At 44.3% G+C, this 21,598-nt stretch overlaps 1 protein-coding gene across 1 annotated transcript; it reads left to right on the top strand.

The window, feature by feature from the left end:
- The first annotated feature begins 780 nt into the window (after window positions 1-780).
- Window positions 781-9,825, top strand: TRIM47 (tripartite motif containing 47). The gene is made up of 6 exons (XM_074224543.1): window positions 781-1,503; window positions 2,475-2,570; window positions 3,274-3,504; window positions 3,844-4,042; window positions 5,337-5,411; window positions 6,129-9,825. Exons 1-6 carry the CDS (start codon window positions 871-873, stop codon window positions 6,767-6,769), a joined length of 1,875 nt encoding a protein of 624 aa, XP_074080644.1. The 5' UTR covers window positions 781-870; the 3' UTR covers window positions 6,770-9,825.
- Window positions 9,826-21,598: the final 11,773 nt, after the last annotated feature.

Below are 21,598 nucleotides of genomic sequence, written 5' to 3' on the forward strand. Positions count from 1 at the left end.
AGGAGAGAGACAACTGTCCAAGACCAAGGTTACGGGAAAGAGCGGATGGGGTTGGGGCCCATGGGAATGAGAGGCAAGTGCCAGGCTGCTAGGCACAATTACCTGCGCTGGCTGGCTTCAGCTCCCTAATGAAGCTCTCCGGTTCCCCATGAAGTATGAGTAACCTATAAACGATTTTTCCCCTTTTTTTCAGTCCGTAAGGAACAGGGGAAATGTTTTCGTTGGAGGCGCGGGGGGAGATTAGGGGAGCCGCCAGAGCAAGGCACGCTCGGGACGGCGTAACTGCAGAAGCGCGCAAGAGCGGCTGGAGGGAAGCGCGCTTGGGGGGCGGCGGCGCCGCTGGAGCTCGCGTGGGGCCTCATTGTGCCCGGCAGACGGGAGAGATGGGGCACGAGGGCTTCCTTGCCCGGGCTGCGGCGGACAGGGGAAGGGGAAGCATGAGAATGCAGTGTTCAGGCGGCAGCGGAGGAACTGTGCCCAGCGCTGGAGGCAGTGCCAGAGAGTCCCGGGGGAGGCGCGCCCGAGGCCGCCCGCCCGACGCGGCGCTCCTGGGCTGCGGAGTCCGGGCCCCAGGCCCGGCAGGCGGGACGCCCCGGGGGCAGCCTCCGCGGCCGAAGGCGGGACTGGGGAGGGGGCGGGCCGAGGCGGCCGTGGGGCGGGCGGGCGGGGGGGGCGGGCGGGGGCCGGGCCGGGGCCGGGCCGGGGCGGCCGTGGGGCGGGGGCCGGGCCGGGGCCGGGCCGGGGCGGCCGTGGGGCGGGCGGGGGCCGGGCCGGGCCGGGGCGGCGCTGCCGCGCGCTCCTTCCCTCGCGCTCTCCCGCTCGCTCGCTGGCCGCCGGACCGGGCAGTGCAGGCGGAGCCCGCGGAGAGCCATGGACGGGAGCGGCCCCTTCAGCTGCCCCATCTGCCTCGAGCCTCTTCGGGAGCCCGTGACGCTGCCGTGCGGCCACAACTTCTGCCTCTCCTGCCTGGAGGCGCTCTGGCCGCACCGAGGCCCCGGGGGCCCCGCGGGCTCGGGCGCCGGCGCCCGCTGCCCCCTGTGCCAGGAGCCCTTCCCCGACGGGCTGCAGCTGCGCAAGAACCACACGCTGTGCGAGCTGCTGCAGCTGCGCCAGCCCGGGCCCGGCCAGCCCGGCCCCGGCCAGCCCGCGGCCCCCGAGCCCTCGGCGCCCTGCGCCCCCGAGCCCTGGCCCGAGGGCGCGGAGCCCGTGCGCTGCGACGCCTGCCCCGAGGGCGCGGCCCTGCCGGCCGCCCGCTCCTGCCTGTCCTGCCTGGCCTCCTTCTGCGCCGCCCACCTGAGGCCCCACGAGCGCAGCCCGGGCCTGCGCGGCCACCGCCTGGTGCCCCCCTTGCGCCGGCTGGAGGAGAGCCTGTGCGCGCGGCACCTGCGGCCCCTGGAGCGCTACTGCCGAGCCGAGCGGGTCTGCGTGTGCGAGGTGTGCGCCGCCCAGGAGCACCAGGGCCACGAGCTCCTCTCCCTGGAGCAGGAGCGGGCCCTGCAGGAGGTAGGGCGCCCGGCGGGGAGCTCGGGAAGGGCCCCGCTTTCGGCCCTCTGCCCCCTCCGCGCCCGCAGGCGGCCCCCGAGCCCGCGGGCTGCACGGACGTGCCTGGCTGGCAGCGGCCCTGGGCCGTCCTGGGCCGGGTCCCGGGCCTGGCCTTCAGCCGCGGGATTTTCCGTCTCCTCCCCGGAGCGGCCGGAGGGAGTGACTCACGCCGCCCCAGGCTTTGCCCGGGATCCCCGGCTTCTGGAGCCAAGTGTGGGCTCGCGAACCCCCGCCCCACAGCCCGCCGGCTGTACCCCGAGGGGCCTAGGCCCGAGGCTGCTGCCTCCCGCCTCCACCGCCCCCTGGTCAGCAGCCAGGAGAAATGGGCAGCCTTGACCACTGAATGCTCCTTTGCTTTTTTTAAAATTTGTTGGGATTTTGCAGGGCCACGGGGTTAAGTGGCTTGCCCAAGGCCACAGGGCTAGGGAATTACTAAGTGTCTGAAACCGTATTTGAACCCAGGTCCTCCTGACTCCAAGGCCGGTGCTCTATTCACTGCGCCACCTAGCCGCCCCCTTGTGGATAATTCTGGTGGTTAGAAAGTTATTTGGGTTTTGATTTTTTTAAATGATGAGCCTAAATCCACTTCTCATCTATTCGTTTTCATTTTGTACTTGCAATAATTCCCCATCCACATGACATTCGTTAAAATCACAGGAAACATTTGAGGACTCCCCAGTTTTCTCTTCTCCAGACTAAACATCCTTTATTTCTTCAAGGGGTTCCCATACAAGGTAGTTTGAACACTCCTAGTAGTTCTCCTCTAGCTGTAATAAATGAATGATTCCACCTAACTTGTTAAGCAGAAGCAGAACTGGATTCCCTCTATAATTACCCTACTACCCCCAGCTAGCCATAGACACCTTTACCTGTGCCCCCCACTCCAGGAAGACTGAGTCTGCTAGCTCACAGATTCTATCTCTCCACCTTAGGCCGAGAGCCCCCAGGTCCTGAGTGCTGCAGAGGACCGCTTGGATGAGTTGGGTGCCAGCATTGCACAGTCCAGACGGACAGTGGCCCTCATCAAGGTAAGATTCCCAAGTCCCTTGTGACATTCAGATTCTGGAGAGAAGGATGTGAGATTTGGATTACCACCATCCTTTTCTCCTTTATTTGACAATATTATATCCACAATGAGATTCACCCATTAATACCGGTAGATTGGCACCAAGGCATTAACTAGCAAACCCCTTTTCTCCCTTCCTATAAATGGTTTAGATTTTCCCCCAGATATCAGTCCTTTCAGCTAGATCTGATCCAGGGCAGTTACCCAAGGAGTGCCTTTCTCTGTTTTATTCTATGCGGAATGATGGGTTCAAGTTTTAAAAATACAATTTCATAGTTGGAAATGATCTACTGTAATCCTCTACCTCTGTCCATGCCAATTGAGTGGCAGTCTAGGTTCTGTATCACCATCTTCAGTGTTGATACCACATCATGGTAGAAATCACTGCATTTTTTTTTTGAACTCATGTCGTAACAGTGCCCTATCCACTGTGCCACCTAGCTACCCCCAAGTCTAATTTTTTTTGAGACAATTGGGGTTGTGACCTACCCAGGGTCACACAGCTAATAAGTATCTGAGACCAGGTTTGAACTCAAGTCCGTTCTGACTCCAGAGCTGATGCTCTGTCCACCTAGCTGCCTTGGGACAGCTCTAATTTAGAGAAATTGAACCAAAGATGAACTTTTCTCTTCTGCTTCCCCTCTCTGATCTCCTAATCTGTACAGAGTGCAGCACTGACTGAGCGGGAAAAGGTGAGCCAAATGTTCACAGAGGCAATAGGTACGCTTCAGGGCTTCCAGTCTGAAGTGATGGGCTTCATTGCTGAAGGGGAGGCTGCCATGCTAAGCCGGGCCCAAGGGGAGTTGCGACAGCAGGAGGAGCAGAGAGCCCGATTGAGCTCGGCCCGACAGAACCTGAGTCAGGGTCCTGAAATCGACTCCATTAGTTTTCTCCAGGTGAGGAGGGGCAGGTCTGAAATAAGGAATGGTACTTCTGGGAAGAAACAGGGCCTGAGGAAGTATTATTCTAAGTAGAGTGAACTGTGGAGTAATTTCTACTTACTGTTACCATTCTCTGTGGAAAGGGTAAGAGACTTCAGACAGGAATATGGGCTTTGAGTAGAAAGCTCTAGAACTAAATGTCCCTGGAAACTGGACCCAATGACCTGGCATTTGGGGCTGTGCCCAGTTTCTTGGTAAAGACTGATCTATCTTAGTTGTGAGAGGATTGGGCAAGGGAGGGGTTGTGGAAAGCAGAGCCTTAACCACTGTAACTGGCATTCTATCCTGGTATAGGAGCTTCTGGCACTGAAGTTGGCACTGGAAGAAGGGGATGGACCTGGGCCAGGTCCCCCAAAAGAACTGAGTTTTACCAAGTCATCTCAAGCCGTGAAAGCTGTTAGAGACCTCCTGACTTTGGCCTGTACTAACCAGTGGGAGTTTCTACAGGGGATGAGCAGGAATACAGACAACTCACAGAAGCTGGGTTTGGAAGGTGAGAGTCTTTCCTCCAAGGTGACTCATTACTCATCCTTGCCTCCAAGGTGATTCATCTCTCTCCCCTCCAGTCCTTGGTGCCCACCCAGAAACTGAGGCTGGAAACTTTCTGGTACAGGGTGGGGCCAGCACCATGGCTACACTTGGAACATTATCCCTGGCTGATGATAGGATGGGGACCCACCCCCTAAGGAGGGACTGGATGGGGGTAGAAATAAAGATTAGTTAAAAAAAAAACCTCTTCTTTGGTAGCAAGAAGGCATAGTCCTAGCCTGTCTTGCCTCAGAGACAGTCTGAGCCTTTGGGCGAAGGAAGAAGGTGAGAAGAGAGGTAGATAGAAGCAAAAAAGCTAAAACATAAAAGCTGGGATTTCATTTGTAAATGAGACAGGGTGTCATAAGCCATCCCTAATCCTAACTCTTTGGCCCCCAGCCCTTTGGTATTTTTCATAGATGTTTGGGCAGGGGGAGCACGATTGCTGATATAACCCAACAAGGCCACTTCATCTGCTAAGTTTATAGAATGATTACAGAATTAAAGGATATATTTAAAATGTAATAATAATAATAACAATAACCAAGCGTTTTATATAGCATTATATAAAACACTTTAAGATTTGCAAAGTGTTTTATGTATGATATATCCCATTTGATCCATACTACAACCTGGTGAGGGAAAGATAGGAAAGCCCAAAGTCAAGAGATGTTAAGTGACTTACCCAGGGAAACATGATTAGGAAGGATTTTAACTCAGATCTTCCTGACTCTAGTGAACACACTCTCTAGCTGCCTTTAGTTCAACTCTTTCATTTTACAGTTGAATAAACTGAGGTCATGAGAAGTGAAAGTAATTGACTTGAGGTCACAGAAGTATTGAGCAGCAGTGTCAGAATTTGAATTCAGATCCAGAATTCTTTACATTTCTTGTTCTTACCTCCCTTTCTCCTTCCCTTCCTTCTTTCTTCCTTTCCTCTCAATATCAAATAGATAACCTCTAGAAGTGGCTCAGGAAGGGAACAGTCTACCCTCTCCAGTGTAGAAAGAGTATTTAATTAATAATCCTTTTCTTGGTGCTTGGTTGTGCATCAGTCAGACAGACAAAACAATCAGCCAGCTGAGCAATCATTTGCCTACAGTTAATGAGCTGTAAATGTAACCACTCTGGATTTTGGTTCCTTTGTGGGCTAGTCAGTCTTGACTAAAACGGTATTTTAGGGGCTGTCTACACAAACCATTTCCCCACCATCCTCTACATTGCCTTGAACCAAACCCTTTATATTCTTTTTCCTGTAGCTGAGGCAGAATCGCAAGATCCCGACAGTACCAATGGTCTGGAGTGTGAGGAGTCAAGAGACTACTTTCTTAAGTGTGAGTATTTGCCTGACTTGAGACCCCTTGAGCATTTATTCATTTTGTTTTTAATTGATATTTTCTTTTTTTCCAAATACATGTAATGAAAGTTTTTCAACCTTCCTCCATATGCATACGTATATTTTAAGTTACACAATTTCCTTCTGCCTTCCCACCCACCCCTCCCCTCAGTGGTGAACAGTCAGGTGAACATTGTACATACACATTTGTGTTAAACATGTTTACAGATTAGTCATTTTTTGTATGAGGAATTAGGATTAAAGGAAAGAAATGTATAAGAGAAATTTTTTAAAATGTGAATGTAATGTTCATCAGATTCTGAAGGATTTTTTGTTTTGCTTTGTTTTTTCTTCCTCTGGTTAGGACAGCATTGTCCATAGCCAATCTAATAGGGTTGTTTGGGTATTTATTACTCATAGGTCTTTCTTGCTCCCTCGGGCTGGTCCCAGAAGCATGCCCCTGATAGAAAGCTGTAAAAGAATCAGCCCTAGGACCCTGGAGTTAGGCTACCAGGGTTCCCAAACCCTGATCTTACTTTCAGTGGGTTTCTTATTTTGAATAGATTCCTGTCCATTATAAGGTGTTGAGAGAGTTAGAGATAACCTGTATTCCTCATGTATTTGGAAGGTGGGAATGGGAATGGGAGATTGAATCCCTGCTATATTGGAAGAGGGAAACCTGATTCTGCCTCTCTCTTTCTCTCCTGGGGGTCAGTTGCCTTCATTGTAGACCTGGACAGTGATACAGCAGATAAGTTCCTGCAGCTGTTTGGAACAAAGGGAGTGAAGAGGGTGCTTTGCCCCATCAGCTACCCCGAGTCTCCCATGCGCTTCACCCACTGTGAGCAGGTGCTGGGAGAGGGCATTATGGACCGAGGAACCTACTACTGGGAGGTGGAGATCATCGAGGGATGGGTCAGCGTGGGTGTCATGGCAGAGGACTTCTCTCCCAGAGAGCCCTACGACCGAGGTCGGCTTGGCCGAAATGGCTATTCTTGCTGCCTGCAATGGAATGGCCGAAACTTTTCTGTCTGGTTTTACGGGCTGGAGGCAAACCTTCCTCACCCCTTCTGCCCCACCTTAGGGGTCTGCCTGGAATATGCTGACCGGGCACTGGCTTTCTATGCCGTGAGGGATGGGAAAGTGAGCCTCTTGCAGAAGCTGCGGGCCTCTAAGCCTCGCCGAGGTGGGTCCCCTTCTCCCACCTCGAACCCCTTCCAGAGCAGGCTGGACAGTTGCTTTCCCAACCTGTTCACTCACAGGCTCAAGCCAGCTTTCTTTTTGGAGAGTGTGGATGCACACTTGCAGATTGGGCCCCTCAAGAAGTCTTGTATCTCTGTTTTAAAGAGGAGGTGATGCTGGGAAGGAAGGCCTCCCCTCCTTTCATTTCTAGGAGGAAGCTCTGAGCACTCCCTGGGGATACCCCAGGAATATTGCCATTGTTTTATTTAATGCAACTTATACCCATCCCCACCCCTGGAGGCAGGTTCAGTGAGAGTTCCTGTCCTTACCCTTCTCTCTTCCTCACCACCTCCACTGACAGTCTCCCTTGGGACATTAGGTGGCTAGCATCATGCAAACCGTGTGTCTATTAGGCAGAACCAGAGTCAGGCAGGGATTGGCCAGCCTGCCAAGTCATATCTAACTCTCCAAAGTGATCTTGTCTACTCTTATTCCCTTATCACTGTGGGAGTCTTCAACTTAAGGCAGAAGTAATCCTGAGAGACTAAACTTCCCTTGTCAAATTATTTTCTGCTTTCCCCCTTCCTTCCCTGCAACAATGTTCCTGATTCCCACAACTCTGTTCTTTGTTGCCTTCCCGAGTGGAATTTTGATCAAGATTACTAACATATACTATGCTTAGCAGGAAGGAAGAGGGAGGGAAGGGAGCTGAGTCCTATCTGGTGAGCCTGTCCTTAGAGCAGAAAAGAGGAAAACTACAGCCCTAAAGTGTTCCTTCAGGAAAATAAGGGACCTGGAAAAGAGAGGGGAAATTTCTTTGCCATCCCACCTGTCTCTGTTCTTTCCAGCCGCAATTCTGGGCAGGGGCAGCCAGAGGTAACCTCCCCATCTCCCTCCCCTTGGGTCCTGACCACAGCAATCCATTTTGGGCACTCAGAGTATTTGCTTTGGAAAGGTTGGGTTCCCACCAGCTATTTTCATCCCTGTTGCTGTAGCACAATTCTGAGTTTTTCTCTCAGCCTTGCCCAAAATCAAACAGACACCATTCTCACCGGCTAGCATGGGCCTCTGGGGACTGGGCTGTCCTGGGATTGGGTAAGAAGTCCACCCTACTGTGGCAAATGTGTCCCAAGAGGTGGATGGTTGTTCCAACTGGCACACACATATAATTTCCCAAGGGAAATGCCTAAGATAACCTGTGTATCTGAAGCAATGTGTATCTACAATAAAGGGAAGTACACACTTTTGGTTGTTGAATTTACCTCTCATACCCATTTTCCAGTAAGCCTGGAATTCACCTGCAGAATTAACGGAGTCAGCAGATTTGGAGCATTCGTTCTCTTTATTTTGCTGTTTATTTTATCTGTTGCCTGGAGCCTAAGGGGTGAAAATGGTAGGAATTTCTAATTCCATTCCTCAACCTTTCCCTCTAACATAGGTTTGTCTGGATGCAAGTTTGGGCAATACCAGACAGGAGCAAAAGAGAAGGGGAGCCTCCTGGACCCTTCAGCCCTACCAGCCACCAAGGTCAGGGAGGACATTAGCAGGGTTATTCAGAGCAGACACACATACACCGAAGCAAGGCTGTACAAGTCCTGGTGCTTCCCTTCTAGCTAAAAATAGATACTCTTACAGTATCCCCAGTCATTCATTTCTAGCCTAAGTCACCGGATGTTGTCTTTTTGGGTGGGGGCCTGTGTCTCCTTGCTGCAGTGGTTCTGAACACAGTTTCCTTGACAACCCCATGTTCCTACTATAACAATGAAAACTGCTGTTCTGCCAAAGCCCTGGGGCACTGTTTCCATTCCCTTTCCATTCCATTAAGTGTCCTATGTTCTCTGGATCCCCATATGTGTGCAGTCCTAGAGACTGGAAAGAGGTTGACCTATAAAGGAGAGGGTTTAGACTCCACTTTCGTGCTGCTCAGCTCAATAAATTCCCTTGGTACTCTTGTGCGAAGAGTAAAAGATACTCAATTACAATTTAAATCAGGTATGAGATAGATATTTTCCCATATACTTAAATGCTTAACACAAAAGGTTCTCATCAAAAAATTTAAGCTGACAAAACAAGTGTCAACAACTGCTGTTAGAGTGACTAAGATGACAAAAAAGGGAAAGCAATCAAATTGGAGAGGTTGTGTGAGAACTGGGACATTAGTGTATAGGTGGTGTGGAGCTGTGAACTGATCTGTGCATTCTCTAGAATGGAACTATGCCCCCAAAAAAGCAATAAAACTGATCATATCCTTTGACCCAGCAATAACAATATTAGACTATATCTAGAAGAAATAAAAAATGGGGAAAGTTGTAAAATATTCATAGCAGCTCTTTTTGAAGTGGCAAAGAATTGAAAATTGAGGGGATGCCTCAATGACTGAACAAGTTATGGTGTATGAATTTTATGGAATGCTACTCTCTAAGAAACCAGAAATGGTCAGATTAGAAAATCATGAAACAGCTTACAGAAAAGGATGCTGAGCAAAGAAAGCAGAACCAAGAGAACATTGCTCACATTAACAACTTTGTGAGTTGATCAGCCTTGAAGGATGCAGTTCATGGAGCTAGGACAACCCTAGGAGACCTGCTATGGACAATGCTATCCACATCCAGAGGAAGAAAAATAAAACCCTACATTCACTTTTTAAAAATTTTTTTCCTATCTCATGGTTTTTTTCTTTTCCGTTAAACCTAATTCCTCTTATAGAAAATGACTAATCTGTAAACATGCTAAAAACACAAGTGTGTATGTACAATGTTCCCCGGATTGTTCACCATTGAGGGGAGGAGGGTGGAAAGGGAGTTGGAAATTACATAACTTAAAAATATGTTTACACATGTGGATGAATGTTGAAAAACTTTTATAACATGTAATAGGAAAAATAAAATATCAGTTGAAAATAATAACTGCTGTTCTCTTCTGGGAGAGTGATTTTAAATCACATAAGAATCTAAAGTAGTTTATGGGACTATTGAATAGACATTGCTGTGCTTCAGCCTGAGACCTCTCAAAATCCATGTTGGCCAGGCTGGCTTGGGCTTCTTTCCTTGTCAGTGGTCATGTTCTCTAATGCAGAAACTTCCTCTGCCATGACTTAGCCCTACCCAGTGGATCCCAGGACTGCTAGATCACAGGCCTGATCCATCCCAAGATGGAATGTCAAGTGTTCAGTCAACTAGGATCAGGCAAAGAAACATAGAAGCAGTAACCCAACATCCAGGCTCAGGTTTTGCCTGGACAGGGTACATGCTTTAAGAGCTACATTCTCCGCTGTTTCTCATTTCTGCTGGATTAGAGGGAAAGGGCCTCCTTCCCTGGGAAAACTTCTTGCCACATGGAGAGAATCCAGAGAAGAGAGCTGGGGTGGAGTCACTCTTCTTAAAGGTTCATTGAGTCATCATTGCTTCCTGCCAATTAGAAGATGGCCTCATCATCATCCTCCAAAGTGTTCTTCAGGAGTGAGTCACCGGAAACAGGCAGAGGCATCATTCCCAAAGTCCTCAAGTGTGCATGGTCCAAAGAAGGAGAACCTGCAGTTTTGAACATGCTCTGATGGACCCCAAGTTATATTACCTGGTCCCCTGAAATAACTGAATGAGTCCCTTTCTAGAGACCCCTCTCACTTTATAAAAGGAGATAAAACAGAAGGGATGTTTGCTGTACAGGCTTAACAGAAGGTCAAAGCTGGTTAGTGTCAGAGCCTAGGTCTCCTGATTTCTAGGGCTCTTTGTTGTTGTTAAGTCATTTCAATCATATTTGACTGGTTTTTTTTTTTGGTTGTTGAGGCATTTGGGCTTAAGTGACTTGCCCAGGGTCATACAGGTTCTGTTGACTCTAGTGTTGGTGGTCTATTACTGCCCTGATATCTGACTGTGACACCATTGGGGTTTTCTTGGTAAAGATGCTGGAATAGTTTTCATTTCCTTTGCTTATTGTACAGCTGCAAACTGAGGCAGAGCTTGGTTAAGTGACTTGCCCAGGGTCTCTTAGCTAGTCAGTTCCCGGTCCCCTTTAACCTCAGGTCCCCCTGACCCCTCCACTGTGCCACCTAACTGCCTTATTTATTTCTAGGCTTGTGCAAAGCAGTGGGGTTAAGTGTCTTGCCCAAGGCCACACAGCTAGGTAATTATTAAGTGTCTGAGACCGGATTTGAACCCAGGTGCTCCTGACTCCTGGGCCGGTGCTCTATCCACTGTGCCACCTGGCCACCCAACTGCCTTATAATAAGTACTTTATAAATTCTTGGGACTCTCGCTGGAGTTGGATCTAGTTACTTCCAGTTTTATTCGTAACCACCTGGAGGTGCCAGTGAGCTCGGTCTCCTGAGCCCTCAGTCATCCACCAAGCCGAGACCCACTGAGTAAGCGTTTATATTTCCCTTTCCACCCACCCCACCCCCTCTTCCCCTTCAACCTCGGTTTAAATCCAGCTGGGGTTTCTGGGCAAAGGCAAGAGTTGTCATTTTCTTTCCCAGTTCCCCCTGTCTCGGCTCTCCCCTTTACTGGGCCCCTATGGGCTAGACAGATCTGGTTCTAACTCAAATGACCTAGTGTTTGTTCCTCTTAATGGCTTCGGCTTTGGCTTGAATCCTCAGCCAAGGTCTTTCTCTGGCAGCATTAACTGAAACCACCCCAAAAACTCGAATTCTGCAACTCATCCAGGTTTTTTCCTCCCGCAGTTCCCACGATCCTTGCTAGCATTCAAGTGAGCAGAATTGGCACCGCTTCGATGACCATTAGAGAGACCCCCGCATGCACTGAGAAAGTATTTAGAGCCATATGGTGTGCAGAAATGTCATTTATACCAACTGCCCTGGGCTGCTATTTCAAATGAGACTGAGGAGGAAGGAGATGGGCCCCCCCTCCAATCAGTTCTCCACCGGGGATAGTGTAAAGCAAGGCTAAAACCCAGTCAACTGAAAAGCAGCCTCAACACAACTTTCTGCATCCTTGAAAGTCTCTGACTGGTCTTAGGATTCAGGCCCTAGGATCAGTAATGCTAGATAGCACCAGCTCAACCTGGGAGGGTCCAGACTCACACTGGGCTGGTACCTTTTCACCACTAGATCACAGTCTCTCTTTTTTCCCCCCTTTGCTTCTCTCTCCCCTTCCTTCTTTTTCATTTTTTCCCTTTTGCTTGTTTGCTGGGCTTTTCCTTTATCCAACAGCTCCCTTCAAGGGGAAAGTCAAGGGGACAATGAGGTGGCACAGTGGATAGAGCACTGGCCCTGGAGTCAGAAGGATCTGAGCTCAAATTTAACCTCAGATACTTAATTACCTAGCTGTGTAACGTTGGGCAAGTCACTTAACCCCATTGCCTTGCCAAAAAATAAAAACAAAAACAACTCAGAACTGAGAAAGTCCAGGGTAAGGGAGCTTCCCAATCATAGGCAGCTATCTGCTGACTCCTAAGCTGTTTTCTGAGGGGCTCCCCCTCAAAAGGTGGGTACATGTTTTTAAAAAAAGGTTTTTGGGAACTGTGCACTATTTTATAATATTTATACAAGGAAAGTACTTTCCAGGTTTCAAAGATCCCACTTACAAATCAAATAATAAGTTAGAGAATGTGTTCTGCCCTTCCTTCATCACACTGGACTTGGGAGAGGGACAGAAGGGGTGGAAGAAAGTTTCTTCTCTTCCTGTCTATTCCTTTTTCCCTCCTCTTCTAGTTCAATAAGTTTTCTTTTTCAAATTTAATTTCATTTTCAGTTCCACATTCTTTCCCTTGCATCCCCACACTCCTTTGAGAAAGCAAGAAAAACAAAAGCCATTACAAGCATACGTACTCAAACAAAACAAGTTTTTGGCCATGCCCCCTTGCTCCCAAAATTACCACAATCTCCATATCAGGAGGTGAGACAGCTAGGGGATGGTGTAGATAACAAGCCAGGCATGGAGTCAGGAAAATGAGTTAAAATCTCGTCATAGATACATAGCTTTGTGACCCTGGGCAAACTACTACCTCGATCTGCCTCAGTTACTTCAACTATAAAATGGGTTTACTAATAGCACACTCCCCTCCTCCCCTAGAATGGTTGTGTGGATCAAATGATACAATAATTGTAAAGCATTTAGCACATAATAATCTCAATAGGAATGTTAGCTATTAGAGTTGTTAGTTATTATTATCAGCAAGTGAGGAACATATTTTTATCATAAATCCTCTGAAATTGTGATTGGTCCTTGTGAAGTCCAGTGATTGGTTCGTTCTAAGTGAAAAACCCAAGACCCTCTGACCCAGGAGGGTAGGTGTAGAAAGAAAAAAAGATCCATTAAAAGGTTGTGACAAACACAAATAGAGAAAGCAGGGGAAGTTAAGAGTTCTTTAAAGGCCACGTGGGGGGTTGGGTGTGACTTTCTAAACCAGACAGGTGCAGCTGCTCAGTGGCTGTGAGGAGAGGCAGGGTGTAAGAGGGTAAGGCGTGGGTAGGTGAGAGCCTTAATGCCCTTCCCAGGGCGGTGGTATTTAAGGTGCCTGCAAAATTGATCAAAATAAAGGTCAAAAGGAAACAGTTTAATGGTACAGCAAAGATTGCAAAAATCAGTTCCCTATATATAAGCTCAAAAGATTTAAACATTTTGGCAATGCAGAAAAAATTACAAAAATTTGTTTCCAATTACAATATTTCTCTATGCCCATAATTCCTCGCATCAGAGATCCTCAGTCTTCCAAAATTGACAGTACATTTTCATTAAAATGCACGTGCTGAAAAGGGTTGAGCTAAAGTTTTCCATCTTCTCATTCTGCAGCCTAATCCTCTAGAATAGAAATACTCATAGGTACATTTCATATCCCCAAGACCCTTTCAGTAATCCATAAGATCAAAACAGTTTTCATACTAATATTAAGAAGTTATTTGTCCATTAAACTACTCCTCCCTTTTCCAGCTACATGGCCTTACTAGGACAATCAAAACACAACAAATCGAATGCAAAATGGACATGAGGATATAGCTTACTTCTTTTAAGCAAGACAATAAATAGATTTGCCAAAAATATGCAAAACAATGTTATTCTTCCCATTAATTCATTTCATTTTGGAAAATATAGTTATTTTTCATAAAAGTATGCTATTTAGTTTAAAATGTAATGGGTTTAGGGGGCAGCTAGGTGGTGCACCAGCCCTGGAGTCAGGAAGATCCAACCACAGACATTTCATAATTACCTAGCTGTGGGACCTTGGGCAAATCACTTAACCCCATTGCCTTGTCCCCTCAAAAATGTAATGGGTTTATATTCTTATTTTTAATGAATATTTTAAAATTTTAATGAGTTTTAATTTTTAATATTGTTAAATATCTAGATCTATAAACCATAGAATTGAAAGCTCTTTGGGTACTAAGAGTATAATAAAGTCTTGAGACCCCTAAGTTTTAGAGCTGTTGACCTAGGTGGTAAAAACTTCAGTTATCCATCTTCATCAACTCATTTAGTTTTTCTGTTTCCCATAGAATTTAGTTGGTGGGTTGTTTTTGTTGGTTTTTTTTTTGTTGTTGTTTTGTTTTTTAGGGGGTTTTTTGCAAGGCAAATGGGGTTAAGTGGTTTGCCCAAGACCACACAGCTAGGTAATTATTAAGTGTCTGAGACCGGATTTAAACCCAAGTACTCCTGACTCCAAGGCTGATGCTTTATCCACTGTGCCACCTAGCCACCCTGTTGTTTTTTTAAGTGTCATCAAAGTAGGTTAGCTTAGTGCTCAAAGAGTTTTCAAAAGCCTCAGATCTGGATAAGTGAGGCAAGTTTTCTGTATTTCTTTCCTATGTTGATGCCATGTGTTTTATTCACACACAACAAGAGATGTGAATTTTAATGGGCAGCTAGGTGGTGTAGTGGATAAAGCACCGGCCCTGGAGTCAGGAACACCTGGGTTCAAATCCGATCTCAGAGACTAAAATAATTACCTAGTTGTGTGGCCTTGGGCAAGCCACTTAACCCCATTTGCCTTGCAAAAACCTAAAAAAAACAAAAACAAAACAAAAACAAACAAAAAAAAAGATGTGAATTTTAGAGCAGTGAATTAGGGATCTTGACCCATTTTCTTTGGGAGTCCAAGGAGTGATTTAAAAAAAAAAAGTTTGGCCCAGTAATGAACTGTTGATAAAGCTTTGAACTAGTCTTGTCATTCAGGAAAACAATTTAAATTGCCTTAAAAGTCACTAAACTGTGCACATCCTTTGACTCAACAATACCACAACTAGGCTTATACATAGAGACTGAAGAAAGAGGGGAAAAGATCCATATCTACAAAAAAAAAAATTATAGTTCTTTTAGAAGTGACAAAGAACTAGAAACTAAGGGGATTCCTGTCAACCAGGGAGTGATTGAGCAAGTATGTGACTTTAATAAAATATTATCGTTTCATAAGAAATGGGGAAAGGGATGGTTTCAGAAAAACTGATAACAGAGTGAAGAGAGCTGAATGAGAGGAACCATTTATACAATAGCAAAATTACTTTGGGGGTGGCTAGGTGGTACAGTGGATAGAGCACTGGCCCTGGAGTCAGGAGGATCTGAGTTCAAATTTGACCTCAGACACTTAATAATTACCTAGCTGTGTGGTCTTGGGCAAGCCACTTAACCCCTGCAAAAAGAAAAAAACCTAAAAAAAATTACTTTGAAAGATTGATGAAAGCAATAACCAACTGTGTTTCTAGAGAACTGATAATGAACCATCTTCTGGCTAAGAAGTGATTTAAGACTGAAGCTGCAGAATGATGCATCCATTTTGGGATAATGTGAAAATTTGTTTTGTTTTACTATGAATATCTCTAATGCCCCCTCTGCACCTTAATCATCCAGATAACTAGAAGAACTGCATGAGGACTGGTTGTACTGACTTGACATACCAACAATTCTTTGCAGTAACAGAGAGTAAACCTATCTGGAAGTGCAGAAAACCAGCAACTCTGAAGCCATTTAGGTCACACCAAATCTGAAACAGACCCTGAGACATTTGGTGGTTTTTAGATCTTCAAGAGACATTCCTATCTTGAATAACTTTCTTGAGTGATGAGACTATGGACATATCCTGTTTTATGTTCTTTCTGGAGACATCTTCTTCTCCAGAGACTCCTCTAATTTTGGTCATGGGCCTTTCTCTCAGAATATCCAATTTCCTAATCAAGTCTTGAACTATGAACTACTTATCACCAAGGATGCCTTCTGATTTGTGTTTAAAAGGTCCACAATTCAGAGCCCCACCCCCCAATTCCTCACTTATAACCTCCCATTGGAGATGGGGCTAATTGATTCATATTTTTTGAAACCCACCTTTCCCACCCAAATTCCTTACCTTCCTTTGTTTAAAAGGTAAATAAACTCTTCCCAGGCAATCTATTCAGCATAGACTGAAAGTACTCTAGTGCATATTTTGGTCCATTCAACAGTGGTCTAGACACATGGAGAACACCAGGAAAGAACAGTGGAGAAAGAGACCAAAGACTAGGACTGAAGTCAAGTAACTGAGAGAAGAAAGAGGCAAAAAACAGACATACGTGAGATACTTAACCTAAATGAAGAGCTCCATTTTTTCCTCCACTGCTATCCCTGGAGATTAAAAAGTTGTTTTCTGTTTAACTTTCTGACTAGTTACTTCCTGTTTTCTATCCAACCCAATGGTAGGAGTTATGGCCCAGAGGAAAGATATCTTTCCCCATCTGATTACACAATACAGTTGACATTTAGATATTTTATTGCTTTAGTTGCTTAGTATGAGGGTGAAACTGATTGTGCAAACCAATTAAGACACCTCACTCCATTAGAGAAAGATGATGCCCTGATATATTAATGAGGCGAAAACAAGTCTCAATTAACCAATCAAACTTTAGATTAAGAGTAAAAAGTTCTTGGACGATTGGGTTGGCAAAGGAAATCTGTCCTCTGGGTCTTCTATAGAATGGAAGACCAGTTCAGAACCCAAATTAATTGAATATCTGCAGGAAAAGGACCATGTAAGCTTCAGAGGTTTAAATGATTTTGAAATTCACAGCTTCCCATAAACATCCAAACATTGTCCCAAGACAGCAACAACTATCAAATAACACTTGCATTGAGAACCAAGGCCAAAGTGGACACAGATTCATAAGGTTAGGAAGAGCCAAGTGAAGAAGCTATATCATGCCTAAGATGAGTTTTTTGATCATCCTTCAATGGGAGAACTCCCACCAGCCAGGAGATGAGTCATCCCTTTGCCACATATGATCTCTAAGCCTGAGCTCATTTCTCTTTGACTCCATAGATACGTGAAGAGGAGTGTGCCACACTCTATAACTTATTAATAATAAATACTCCTTTCTAAGAGATGACTCGATGACTCAACTGATAAACATGCTTAAGCCTCACTGAGGTATGATATTAGAAAGACATCACCAAATGTTAGAAGGAAAATTCTTTGACTTCTTGCCTTAATTGAGAAGGCAAAACTCAGGAAAAAGAGAATTAAAAGAGTTTATTAAACATGTTGACAGGCTGATCACTAGAGATCAGTAAGGAATTCAGTTAGAACCAGCTTTTATTGCTAACTTTTGTAATGAAATAAAGACAATTTGAATAGGTTCCCATCAGTCAAAGGGAATGGGATGTTGCATCTCAGTCCTCCCCAACTGCTGGTTATTTTTTGCAGGCTAATAGGTAGGGGATGACCTAGTATGAGAAGGATAGCAGATAATACAACTGCTGTAGACTGGATGACTACTCCCCCGCTGAAGCTCTTTAACCAAGCCTTCCCCAGCTGTGATAGACAAGCAGATCTGGAAGCAATGGGTCACTGAGTCAACACAACTTTCAACACCTTCCCCATGAGGTTCTCTAATTCCTAGAAGGGTAAGTGTATCTCTGGGAGCCCCACCCCTGATGCTGACATTATAACAGCACATAAATTTCCTATCTGGCTCCTATTAAACAATAAGCAACAGACACTTTTCTCAACCACATGAGAAGGTAACTGTAGAGGGGGCTACAAATGTGCTGCCATCTTACTGTCACCCATTCATAAATTAGGATCCTCCAAAGCTACAAAAACTTTGACTAAAAACCTTCTGTCCCCACTCCACTTCAAATTGCAAAAAATGGCAATTGGTCTAAACTATGAGAAGAAAAGAGGGAACACTAAGGGAGGCATTGAGGCAGGGGTCAACATGTACCATTGCACCTGAGGGAAAAGGAACTGAAATGTCAAGGGCCATTTCTCTCTCACCGGAAGGTACTGGAGAAAGGACAGGCTGTTGAACCCAATGCATGTAGTCTGAGATAGCTGTGTAGGCCAGTCTTGAGGTTATACTTACCAGTTTGACCTCCGTCTTGCCACTGGGCTTGAATGTCTCTGGAGGAGAGAGTGAAGTCGGGCTGCACAGCTCTGCCTCACTTAAATCCAATCCACTTGTAGGTCAAGACCTCACTCTCCCGATGTCATGGATATTGAAAAAAGGATGACTAACAAACCACAATTCACCAGCAAAGGGAGAGAAGCCAGATAGTAAATAATGGTAGAATATATATTTAAAAAAAAAACAATGGGGAGAAAAATACACTTCAAATGCCAAAAAAGATAGCTGATATTTTAAAATGCTTTTTTTTTTTTTTAGGTTTTTGCAAGGCAAACAGGGTTAAGTGGCTTGCCCAAGGCCACACAGCTAGGTAATTATTAAGTGTTTGAGACCAGATTTGAACCCAGGAACTCCTGACTCCAGGGCCTTTATCCACTTAATCCACTATGCCACCTAGCTACCCCTTAAAATGTTTTTTAACAGTTCCTATGACAAAACAAATTATGCTAAGACCTTTCAAAGTAAAGGTCTGGAAATTCCAATAATACGAGTTCTCTAAGAAATTTCAGGAGCTGCTAGGTGGAGCCATAGTACAGAAAATGGAGTCAGGGAGCCTCATCTACCTGAGTTCAAATCTGAATCTAGCTAGGTAATCCTGGGCATATTACTTAAGTGATCTATTGATTTCAGTTACCTCATTTGTAAAATAAGCTGGAGAAGGAAATGGGGTCATGGTCAGACACAACTAAAATGACTGAACAATAGTATTTTCTAAAAGCAAAGAAGCTCAAGCTACTTCATAAAATCAGATATTCTGCATACCTGAGCTAAATTATCAATGACAAAAATATCAATATTCATCAAAAGGAGAAGTATTTGAAGAAGTTCTGCAAAAATTAAATCAGATATGACCAGAATATTTGGCTTGCAAATACCAAACATATTAACATGGAAAAGGAAATAAGTACAATCACCAAGGAAATAATAATAAAATCATTATCATATAATTTCCTTTATGTTTTGGGCTTAAAAAAGAAAGGACAAAAATGAATCAATTAAAGTTCAAAAAACACAAAATGGGACAAAGCTGCAAATTGAATTTCAAGAAATAGAAATGAATGTTTGACATTGAGGGGAGGGGGATGGGAAGACAGGGGTAATAGAAAAATGTGTAACTAATAAAAATGTAAGTGGATGAATGATGAAAAACTTTCATAACATGTAACTTGAAAACTAAAACTAAAAATTAAAATAATAGTGATAATTGGGACCTGAGTTCAAGGCAGACCTTGGGCAGGTGGCTTAGCACCATTGCCTTGCAAAAACAAAAACAAAAACAAACAAAAAAATAGAAATATAAAATGAAGGGAGAAGAGCAGAACTCAATCACTGTGGATTAAAGTGGGCAATAGAGTAGCATGCATGATACTGCAAGTCAATGATTAAAAAAATGGAGAGGATATTTTTGTTGTTGAGTCATATTTGACTTTTCATGATCCCATATGGAATTTCCTTTGTCATTTCTTTCTCCAGTTCATTTTACAGATGGGGAAACTAAGGTAAAGAGGGTTAAGTGACTTGCTAACAGTAACATAACTAGTAAGTGTTTGAAATCAGATTTGAACTCCGAAAGAGGAGTGTTCCTGACTCCAGACTTTTATGCTGTGTCCACTGGACCACTTAGCTACCCCATAGTTTCTCAATAAGAAGGGAGTTAAAGGAGACTACATCTGTCAAATCAGTATTAAACCTGAGGGAATAAAATGGAGTCTCAACTCTATGAGGAGATTCAACTGAAGAGCATGTCCATAATTAAAGAGGCGTGTACTTGCATTTAAAGATAGGATCTCACAATGGGCTTATTTTGGGGGAATTCTAATATTGGGAAGTCACTTTTTCTGAGAGTTTTGGACCTCCATAGACATCTTAAACCAGAAAAAAAGGATATATGAGCTGTCTGACAGAAAATTCTGTGTTGTGTTCTGCATTACTGGCACAAGTCTTCCGGAAAACATTTTTTATTACTTTAAAATTATTCTTATCAAAGCATTTTTCTGCTTGGGGAAAGAAATATTCAAACTGACAGAGTATCCTCATGGCCTTGGATAGCTCTGTACAAGAAGTCATTCTGAAGTTACAATTTATAGGAATCTTGAACAAGTAACATTTCTTAGTATGATAAAAACACAATCACAAGAGTCCAAGGTAAGATAAATGTTCATTTTACAATAAATGTTCATTTTACAGTTTGCTTCATCACACAGAATACTAGTCACCGAACTCAATATTCCCTTAGAAAATTATTTTCCTAAAACCATTCAATTCCTCTTCAACAAGGCCTTTCCAGGATCTCCTATCTAGCTGGTCAAAAATGAACTTCAGTGATCAAAGAGATTTTTTCCTTCTGATTATTATCTTAAGCCCTTCAGGCCTAGAAGAAAGGCAATGACTTTAAATAGACAGGAAATATTTCCCATTCTAAAATTGGTTTAAATGTCTTTAGGACCTACTGGTTAAACCTGAGCTTAGGTATTAAAGAAATCTGATTTGGCAGAACTAAAGAAGGAAGACAAACTAAAGCAGGAGTATAATAAGAAAAATTATGACATTTAAAAAGAAATAACTATTAAAGGGGCAGCCAGTAGTTAGAGCACTTGCCCTGGAGTCAAGATAGGAATTTGAACACTAGCCCTGGAGTCAAGAGGATCTGAGTTCAAATTCAGCTCAGATACTTAATAATTACTAGCTAAGTGACCCTGGGCAAGTCACTTAACCTCATTGCCTTGCCAAAAAAAAAAAAGATGGGAGTTCAACTCTGACCTCAGATCCTAGCTATGTAGATCTTGGGCAAGTCACTTAACCCCAATTGTTTCAAAAAAAAGTTATTTCATCAATTCAGAAAGTCCCTGGATAAAAACAAGATAGAATAAACAAATACTGGAAAGAAAAATATAAATAATAATAAGAAAAAAGATGAATAAATTTATAGAAAGCATAAAAGTTATAACTTTTACATTGTGCAGGAATCGAAGGTTACATAGCCTGAAATCCTAAAACCAACATGTCTGCAAAGACTAACAAAGCAGTTTAGTTAGTTAATACATAATTTAGTGTCTATTATGTGTTCAGTATATTCTGGGGATACAAAGGAAGGTAAAAGTCAGTCTTTGCTCTAAAGGAGTTCATAGTCTAATGGAAGAGACAATATGAAAACACCTATGTACAAACAGGATATATACAGGATAAATGGGAAAAAAATAATAGTGAAAAAGCACTAGCACTATTGAAAAGACTCAGAAAAGGTAAAATTTTAGAAGATAAGATTTTAACTGGAACTTAAAAGGAAGCCTAGAGGCAGAGATGAGGAGGGAGAGTATTCTAGGCATGAGAAACAGCCAGAAAAAATGCAGTGTTATTGGATTGAAGATTGGGGAGAGAATGGGGGAAAGAGTAAAGTATAAAAAGATCAGAAAGGTAGAGAAGGTCAGGTTATAAAGGGTTGTGCCTTTTCAAGTGAGTCAGGGAAGATGGTGGCAGTAGGCATCTGAGTGATGTGAGATGAAGGGAAAAAAGGGAGCTCTTGATGAGTGGCCTCAGTTGGTAGGTAGATATGAGGAAAGATTCTCAATTGAATGGATGGGGAAAGGGGGAGGGGAGAGGGAATCAAGAAAAATTAATTTTAAGGAGGATGAAAAGGTTTGAAAGAATTGCTGTAGCTAGTGGTTTTATGAGTGAATCAG

Source organism: Macrotis lagotis, chromosome 2 (genome assembly GCF_037893015.1).
Source record: "Macrotis lagotis isolate mMagLag1 chromosome 2, bilby.v1.9.chrom.fasta, whole genome shotgun sequence".
Taxonomy (NCBI): Eukaryota; Metazoa; Chordata; class Mammalia; order Peramelemorphia; family Peramelidae; genus Macrotis; species Macrotis lagotis.

Coding starts and splice junctions, on each gene's coding strand:
- TRIM47 (XM_074224543.1), top strand. CDS start 871: ATGGACGGGAGCGGCCCCTTCAGCTGCCCCATCTGCCTCGAGCCTCTT. Junction 2,571..3,273: donor GGACAGTGGCCCTCATCAAG/GTAAGATTCCCA, acceptor TAATCTGTACAG/AGTGCAGCACTGACTGAGCG. Junction 5,412..6,128: donor AAGAGACTACTTTCTTAAGT/GTGAGTATTTGC, acceptor CCTGGGGGTCAG/TTGCCTTCATTGTAGACCTG.